The sequence below is a fragment of the Macadamia integrifolia genome, unplaced genomic scaffold, assembly GCF_013358625.1.
Source record: "Macadamia integrifolia cultivar HAES 741 unplaced genomic scaffold, SCU_Mint_v3 scaffold_244A, whole genome shotgun sequence".
Classification (NCBI taxonomy): domain Eukaryota; kingdom Viridiplantae; phylum Streptophyta; class Magnoliopsida; order Proteales; family Proteaceae; genus Macadamia; species Macadamia integrifolia.
Genome location: NW_024870654.1, coordinates 180,523 through 190,337, shown reverse-complemented (window position 1 = coordinate 190,337; position 9,815 = coordinate 180,523). Strand labels below are relative to the sequence as shown.

The following is a 9,815-nucleotide window of genomic DNA, read 5'->3' as shown; positions in this document are numbered from 1 at the left end:
TTTGCTAAACGATTTAAACCATACCTTGCGTCTGCGCAGTGGCCCACCACAGTCCCCCATTCACCATTCAATACTTTCTCCCACCATGCGCAGAGGTTTCACTTCCATATTTATTATACAGTGGCTTTCATGTCGCCGTCACATCCTCATTGCCTTTTGAATTTCAAATTTATACAAAACATTTGCGGAGGAATTTTCAAAATATAGTAACTACAGCGACAAGAACGGTACAAGCCTACAAGGTGACGGAAGCCTCCTAGTGTGAGTAGGAATTAAAAGGCGGCCTCTTTTATTAATTATCACCACTAACCACTAAGGACCCTTCAACGAGCCTTCAGGCTTCAGCCGCTTCAGTCTTCTCTCACCTGCTCGGCTATTAGTCTGGTCAATCTTCTCTCCTATTATATGCCCATATGCCGAGCTCCTTCTTCCCTCTTTCCTCACTTCCTCTCTCTTGACTTTCTTTCTTCCTTTATATAAACTTCATAGCCACATAACGAATTTTAGTCTCAGACAGAAACGGAGATCAGAAGCCGCGAGGCAAAATGGAAGTGATAATACCGGCACCGGCAGCCATGGATTTCAACTTCGACAGCGCCTGTTCGACGCCTTACATTAGTGCTCCTTCCAGTCCCAAACGTTTTGGGGAGTTCTACTTCAGCGCTCCCACTAGCCCTTCTCGTGCCTCTGCCTTCTACCGTGAATTTAATGACTTTTCTTCATCTGTAATCCCATTTGAATGGGAAGAGAAGCCCGGGACGCCCAAATCCAAGGCCAGCAGCAAAAACAATGACGATGAGGACGATGATTTCGCCTTCGATTTCAGTGGGCATCACGAGAGAAACTCTCTCTCCGCCGAGGATCTCTTCGACGGCGGCGTAATCCGACCTCTGAAGCCCCCTCCTCGTCTCCAGCTCGGTGATGAGGCCTCAACTTGGAAAAGCCCTGTTACGTCGCCGAGGTCACCCAAATCACCCATCGCCCAAGGGAAGAAGATGATCCGTGAAGCGTTCTCACCGCGACAGAAGAAGGATTTCGACCCATTTGCGGCTGCAATCGAAGAAGCTCGTAAAGGTTTAGATCGCAATCGAGGCAGAGAACGAGTACCCGTTTCATTATCTAATTCAGGGCGTAAAGGGACCAGATCTGTTTCGCCTTTGAGGGTTTCAGAATTCGCGTTGGAAGAACAACTGCAACAGCAAGAGAACATGAAATCGACTCCATCAATTTCGAAACAATCTTCGTCTTCTTCAACTTCATCTGTCAAGGGCTCTAGGAAATGGAGACTGAAGGATCTACTCTTGTTTCGAAGCGCATCAGAAGGTCGAGCTTCGGAGAAGGATCCATTGAGGAAATACGCAGCTTTACCGAAGCAGCAGCAGCAGGAAGACGTGAAGAACTCTAGCTTCCGGTCGACGGACAGCACCGGCTCAGTGTCTGGTTCGACCTCGAGGAGGAGAGGACCGGTATCGACTCACGGGTTGCATTACAAGGCGAACCGGGCGGCTGCAGAGGACATGAGGAGGAAGACCTTCTTGCCGTACAAGCAAGGGCTATTGGGTTGCTTAGGGTTCAATCCAACCGTTCATGGGCTGACCAGGGCCTTTGGATGAGGCTGATATGACCTTTAGGTCATCTGTTTGTTGTTTAAAATGTGCAGCTTTACTTGGGACATTTTAGTAATTTTATTTGGTTTGTTAAAGAAAAATTCTTCCCTGAACTAAACAAGCCAAGAGTGAAGGGGGGTAATTTGTAATTGTTTCTGTTTTCTTAACCTTCTAATCTTTTTATTAAGAATATAATGTAATCAAATTTATATATATTGAAAACCAGTTTATTTGATTTTTTTTTTTGTAAGAATTAAAAGTATTAAAGTTTGGAATCATGAGAAGAAAAGTTTGCTTTGTCTCAAGTGTTTCATGTTTAGTACTCTCATCCTCATTTTGTCTCTGAGGAGATAATTTGGGATATTCAAGATATTCAAATTTCTTTTTTAGTTGATCGATATCTTCTTCTCATAATTGTCTAGAGTCTTTTAATTTGTTGATGGTTATGTTGAAGGTGAATTTTCTAGTTAATTTGTGGGTTTCTTGTGCTTTTATGATAGCAATGCTAAAGGAGAAACATTAAGATTCATTGTTTTTTGCCTCCAAGTATGTTTGGGTATAATCTTATACATGTTGTTTTTCAATAAAATATTTTTACTAAATTTAATTAAAAAAAAAAAAAAACCCTATTCGAGAGTGAAGGGGTTACATTAGATACAAAGGGGGTGAAATGACTGCCTTGTGTCCAATGAAAGGCAATGCTCACCCTATTGATGTTTTTATGTGCATTTCCATTAACCCCTACACTAACGTAGGAGCCACGTTTTTGAACAAAGAATCCCTTAAACTTTTTTTTTTTTTATTGCAGCATCATCTTGGTAATGCTTTTGTAATTTGTAATCATACAAGGATATATCTTAGTACTGCTTTTGTGATTTATAATAATACAAGGACATATCGGTATTTGGTTAAGTTTTTTTTCTTTGGGTGAAAGGCTCCAATAATATATACAGGGGAGACCCACAACACATGAGAAGCCGTGATCATCGGTTGCTTTAGGCTTTAGCCGATGTTGGGCAATTGGCAATCATGATGGTTGCTAATGAGTATGTTTCCCTTTGTGAAAACAAAATTTTAAAACTCGGAGACTGGTTGTTGGTATGTAGGATTGGCTTCCATTGATTGATGAACACTAGTTTACCTTTTCGTTGTGGCTTCGGTTTGAAAAGCTGGCGTTATTCATCCAAAAAAAACTGGCGTCTAGGGAGAAGATTGTGAAATTGAACTTTGCCATATTTAAGTGAGTAAATGTGCAGTGTAGGAATAGATGGTCATTGATTCTATTTAACGCCCAATAAACTAATCAATTGATGCTTAATAGGATAGAAGATAAAAAAAAAGAATATTTTTATTTAGAACGGATCCCACATTGATTTCAAAATTAGATGAAATAATCTAAAATAACGAAAGGAAAAATCCCATGTCGATAGTGCATGGTTCGTAACTTTTTACCATGTACGTTCTGAGGTCTTGACCATGTGAAACTCATATTGATACTCTCCAGTAGATGACCATGTGGGCTCTCCTTTATATGAAATCATGCCTTGCACCATGATTTGCTGCATGGGGGGACCATATCCCAAAAATGAAATTAAGAAAAAGATACAGTGATAATGTCAGGAGAACGACTCCCTATCCTCTCAAGGCTTATGGCCTGTTTTGATTTTGTTTACTTTGTCTAAAAATAGCAGAAATAGGTTTTCCTATTTTTGTGATAAGAAACAATTTTTGGAATTGGATAAAGTTACTTGATTTTTCTATTTCCCGAAACGTGCTCAGTAGTGTAGTCGGATTCAAGATACAAGTGAAGGAACGATGGTGCAGGTATGCAGATAACGAGTGAAGGCACAACATTGGAGTTGTAGGTATGCTTCATGAGATGAGCTTCAGAAGGATGAAGGCAGTCCGGAACTATGAACTTCGCACAATCAGGTTGGAGTTGTCGCTTTTGTATAGTGTGAAGTTTCAGTAATGGGTTGTGGTTGGGGTAAGTCGAGTGAAGTACTTGTTTCTAGAAACAGAAAAATAAGTCTGACTTGTTTCTTCATTTATTTTTCTAGACGCAGAATTATGCATAAATTTCTATTTCAAAAAACAAGTGAAATGAAACAGAAAAATCAAATAGTTTTTGAGGTGTTTTTTTGTTTCTGAGCATAAAAAAATGAAAAAACACATTCTAAAAACAAAATCAAATGGACACTTTAGTTTCATCAATTGTAAAAGATAAATTTAGCTGTTGAAGACATCCTTTGAATCCCTCTGTTTTTGCTCGGTTCACTCCATTTCCTCCATTATTTTTCAACTCTCATTTGAAGTTTTACTTGTATTGTTGAGCGCACAACCTTAGGAGTTATGACGAAGTTATTGAGGGCAACAAAGCTAAAGAGATATTTGGAACCGTTTCATCTCGAGGATTGATTGACAAGAACCCTTTGCATCATAAGGGGAGAATACAATATGGACAGTGACAGGTGGCACGATTATAGTTAGCAAAAACGAGAAGGGAAAAAGAAAATAAAGAAAGAAATGGAAAGGGAAGGTATGGGTTTTAAATAGTGAAAAACTCGAATGCATTAGAATTAGAATTGATAAAAGCATTGTTTCAAAAATTAGAATCAAATTGATCAAATCAACCGATTCAGATCAAAATCAACAATGATTGATTCAATCCCAATTATTTTCTTCATAACCTTGTTCATCAAAAAAATTTATTATATATAACAACACATCTTAGCCTTATCCCAACTATATATATATATATATATATAAAGGGAAAAAAAAGTCTAGAAGGAAGCATGACCTCTACACAAATGCACGAGGAGGAGTGAAATGACCACTCCACCTCTAAATCATTATTGATGCTTCCACATGTACTTCTATTGGTCTGAGCTACTATATGAACCATGCTGCCTTTTAAGAAAACTTTTCCTAAAAAAAATTAACCAACCCCCTTTAAATGACAGTAGAAGTCAAGCTTTATTAAAGGTATTTGGTGCTATACTCACATTAGAATTTGTCACCTTTAGCTTTCTTTGAAGTCCTTGGTTGGTTGGTTACTTGGCGTATTAAGTCTTTGGTGGTTAACGTTTTGTAAGACAAAACTCTAGAGCTTCATTACTTCATCTGAACTCTGATCCAAAATAGTCCAAAACCAAAAACTAAAATACAAATTTAGGCAGACCTTTTGACGAAACGTGTTTTGGCTTCATAATCCTAAAGTGATGATAAGGTGGGTAGTTTAATATACTTTAATTCTATGAAATAGGGTTGTTAACTACCTACCCCTTCTTGGCTAGTCTTCCAAGGTTTATAGGCTTAATAACACGTGTGTATTAGCGATTAGGGAAAACGGGAAAAGACAAACGGGCCGGCCTTGTTTGTTACGTAATGTGATTTTCTTATTCATACCATTAAGGTTTTTAATATTTTGCCTCTATAATATTATCTTTATTTAGTGAAGATAAACGTTGTCTTTTACTTGTGTATTTGAAAAATATATTAAATAAATAATAACTTTTTAAAATGATATAATAAATTTATTATTATTATTTTTTTCTCTTATAATTAGGCCCTATGAAGAGTTGAACTCTTGACCTATTTATTGTGAGGAGTTTGGCTTTTTTTTTTTTAGGTCTTTGAGGTGCCAATACTTGATCCTTGGTTCCCAAAGTACAATATATGACCATTGAAGCACGCAAGGGCATTGATAATGATATAATAAGAAATCGTTTTTAGGTTATTGACACTCTTAAGGCTATGTTTACTTGTAAGGAAAACTTAAAAAGAAGAGAAGTGAAAATTTTATATTTAAACCATAAATTTTTTTAATCATTACCCCATGTGATTGTATAAAGTATAAAGTACTTAATTTTGTTACCATAGTAATTCGTGGTGTGATCTGATAACATATTGCTTACAATAGTTGTTAAAAGTAAAATTTAGAAGAAAAAAAAATGTGATTGTATAAACTACTTAAATTTGTTACTTATTTAGTAATGATATATTTTACATTTTATAATAAGGGATTTTGGATGCAAAGTAAAGTGAAATTTAATTACCAAATATTATGGATTGATTTGAACTTAGTGACATAATCACATGAGACAATGAATGCAAAAATTTTTATTTTAAATAAAAAAATTTCACTTCCTTCCCTATAATTCCGCTTGCAAACAAACGAGTTGAAGACTTTAAATATTTTCTAACTTTATCTTTTTAGTATTATATTCTTTTTTTTCATTGAGGACAAACAATATCTTTTCACATGTCTATTAGAAAAATATGATAAATGATAACTTTTGATAATAATACAATGAATTTCTTATTATTATTATTTTATTAATAGGTAGGCCCAAGAAGAGTTGAACTCTTGACTTATTTATTGTGAGAAGTTTGATTTTGATAATGATATAATAATAAGTTGTTTTTAAATTACTTTTAAGAAAAGACATACAAAACGCTATCTTATTGAGGTATTATCTTATTAGTTCAATTGGCCTATTTTTTTTTTTTCTGATTAAACAAAATAAAATAAAATTACAAACAACTTATGTTACCACACTAGCCAAGTTATCCACTCTAAAGTCTACCCTTAGTTGCCCATTTTATGGGCAATGGAAAGAACATCAAAATATTTCATCAAAAATAGTAGCATTCAACAGATAAACACCTCCCATAGTCATCTTTCTTCTATTCTTCGAGTTAACCAATCTATTATTACCTGCTTAAAATTCATCTACACTATCAAAGTTGTTCATCCTTGTTCCTTAGCTCGCTGCATCCCTTGAAGTAATCCTCAAATTTTCGATTGTTATGGCGTGCCTACCAAACTATTATTTTTGAAACCAAAATAAATTGAGAGCGACTCATTAGATTTGATAATCTTTCATAATCCTCACAAGATAGAAACAAAACTTGAACCAGGATTATTAGTGATGTGAGTCAAGGAGGATAATACATTGACTTGGTCGCTTTGATGGCTATTTTCTCGGCATTAATGGGTAATACTTATTTTTTTTGTCAATCCGAGGGCCATAGGCACTAAGGATTGCGTCCCAACTCAGAAAAGGTGGACCGGGGAAAGGAAATAAAGAATATCAAGTATCTCGACCACGTGGTAGTAGAATACCCGCATCCTTGTTTCAAAAGCTAACATCAAGATTTCTTTTCAAAAAAGAAAAAAAAGAAAAAGCTAACATCAATATTTTATTTCAACACCGTCGTTTATTAAAAAATGAGTGGGACCCATAGTAGAAAAACCCTGAGTCATAAAAGGCTGTGTTTGGATGATAGAACAGAAAAGAAAAGAGCAATCATATAATTTCTTTTTCATTCTCCCCCTTCTGTATCTGCCCACTTTAGATAATTTATTAAGGTTTTGTTCAGTTGTCAAGAAATGAATGAAAAAGAAAAAAAAAAATAAATTCAAAAGATTTTGAATTTGAGTAGAAAGATAGATACATTAATCAATTATTGTAATATGATGAATTTTTTTTCTTCATTTTAATACATGATTGGGCTTATGTGTCTATCTTTTTCATCAAATTCAATTTTTTTTAAAAAATTATTTTTTTTTCTTTTCTATTCATTTTTTAACCATCAAAGTTAGCCTAAAAAGCAAGAGTAATAGGTGGTAACAGTACCAAAACTATCCAAGTTAATAATATGTCCAAGTTAATTTCTGTCACTTGACTCTTCAATTTGCTATAAAATAGACCATATCATTTTTTACCTGTCAATAAAATTTGAGTTAAATTCAATTTTTTTAAGAAAAGATGTCACCTATCCATACGGTTGGAAATTACCACAACATCAACCATGTAGGTAAAATAAAATACTACATTTTTATAACATGGCAACACCACCATATAGCCATATTTTTTTCCAAAAGAAAATTGAAAAAATTAATTGTAAAATAGAACTCTAAGTCCCTTCATCTTGTTTGTTGAGTAGTGGTGTCAAATTCCAGATTGACCTTATTGGAATTATTGAGATTATATTGGTTTTGGTTTTCAGAAACCGCTACAAGACCAAAACTGGTCGGATTGAACCATGGATCTGAATCCAATCATTTGGACCTAAATAAAAATCAATAAAAATTTAAATACCTAATAGAAACCTAATAGAAAGAGGATATTTTGCCTTATTTTTTTGACATTTTTTCTTTCATATTTATGAAAAATTGATATCGAATATAATAAATCAATAAAAGATTGATAAGAGACTGTTAAAAGAAATTGATAAACATACCATGACCAATCAATAGCTTATTAGTTTGATTTGCCTTTTTATCGGTTTGATTTCAATCTGCTCCAATAATGAAAAAAATACGAAAAGATTGAACCAAATAAAAAAAATTGGGAAAAGCATTTTTTTTTGTCCTTTTGTGAAATTACTTATATCAATTATTGATATATAGGGGATACAAGTTGTTCCTATAAAATTATTTTTTGGGGTTTAGGGCTTATTTAAAATTCATACTGTCTGATTTTATTTTCTTCCATTTTTGAAATAGTCATATCATATTTTTCTCCATCCCATTCGAATTTTGAATCATTTTACACGCATTCTACCGTTTTCTATTCATTTTTTTTACCTATTCTCTTTTAATTAATTAACTATGGGATGAGAGGGAGAGCCCTTTGAGAAGGAATCTTTTTTTTTTTTTTTGATAAATAATTTTTTTATAGAAATTCTTTGGTAAAATAGAAGATATAAGTCAAAAACACATGTTCAGTATTCCCCATTAAAATGGACAATTCCTTCTTTTTTATGCCTCCCCACCAATTACCGTTAAATGATCTCTCCCTCAACAATTAAGGGTCCAAGCGTTTGAAATTTAAGATTGTTCATTTTTTTCTTTTCTTATCAGTTAATTGATTTATTTCTCTCATCATGATTCATAATTCATGCATGCATAAATTGCCAACGTGAAATGGCAGCACATATAAGACACTATTACGCAGGTATTAGGAAATTTCCTGTGCCCATAATCGTATGTGTTAAAATGGAATAATCTTCGTCTCTTTATGAATTCGCAACTACCCCGCAACTACCCTTTAGAGTTTATATTTTTCAAAAGAACCTTATTTAGTCAAATTGGGATTCCATTTCGGCACATGGGCAGCATCATTTCCTCTTGGAACCTTCAGGTTGACCTCTTCCATCCCTCCTGAGGCCCCCCCCCCCCTTCTTCCATTCTGCCAGTTCCAGTTGTTGTGCTGGTGTTTGGTTATTTTGTTGCTGCTTTATGCTGCTTTGCTTCTTTAGTTTTTCTTTGTTTGGATTTTTTCTTGTTGGCTTAAACCTTCCCCCTTCCCCTCTTTCCCCTTTTGTATTCTTTTTTCCTTTTGGTAATGAATTATTTTATTCATAAAAAAAAAGATTTGAAGATAATCCAGAGTCGCTGTGCTGGCCAATATCGTAATTGAGATACCAATTGGACGGCCTGAATCAAATAGAAGAAGGAGGAGGAGAAGATACCAGATGAAGAACAGATCCATGAAGTGCCCATCTCCATCCCTTTCCTTCCTTTTGAGTCATATCCTTCGCCTTTTTTTTTTGACCCAGTCAAAGAATTGACTGAGTCAAGGTTGGCAAGTTAGAGAGAGACACAAGAATTACAAAGCTTTATGCCTTTATAAGTGACTAAGTCAATACTTATTGGATCTCCACAGGGAGCAGGAGAGGGACATCTCAGACATAATTTTATTTAAGATTATTAAAGTTGGAAAAAGAAGCAGATGACAAAGAAAGGTGAGATACGCGTATAAGAATCATCAATCGGGACTGTTCTTTCTCAGCCCGGTAACGTCGGAATAAAAGTAATATGGTTTTAGATCTTTTGATTGGAATCGGTTGTATCAGTTGATCCATGTTGATATCAGTCACAATTGATATTGATGCTTGTTGGATATTGTATCAATGGTGTCAAAACAAAGGAGAGTGACATAGTTTTAAAAAAAAAAAAAAATCATATCAGTATCTTGACTCTCCAATCCAACATGACAGACTTGTATCAAATATCAAAATCCATTAATATTGGGATGTAATTTTGCTGCTGCCCTGGTTAAAGGAACTTTCTTACTACTTGAATTCGTAGTAAAAAAAAAAAATGTAATAATTCATTTTTTCTTTGGATTCACAAATATCCTCTTAGATTCTAGTATTTTTCAAAGTACCATTTGAGATTTCTAATATCAAAAAGAA

The 9,815-nt window shown here is 34.4% G+C and overlaps 1 protein-coding gene across 1 annotated transcript; it reads left to right on the top strand.

Annotated features, from left to right (window-relative positions):
* Positions 1-222: 222 nt before the first annotated feature.
* Positions 223-1,842, top strand: LOC122071504. Its single transcript, XM_042635862.1, has one exon. The coding sequence runs from the start codon at positions 546-548 to the stop codon at positions 1,611-1,613; it is 1,068 nt and encodes a 355-aa protein (XP_042491796.1). The 5' UTR covers positions 223-545; the 3' UTR covers positions 1,614-1,842.
* Positions 1,843-9,815: the final 7,973 nt, after the last annotated feature.

What these genes read in the sequence shown, in the direction of transcription:
- LOC122071504 (XM_042635862.1), top strand. Translation starts at nt 546, where the DNA reads ATGGAAGTGATAATACCGGCACCGGCAGCCATGGATTTCAACTTCGAC.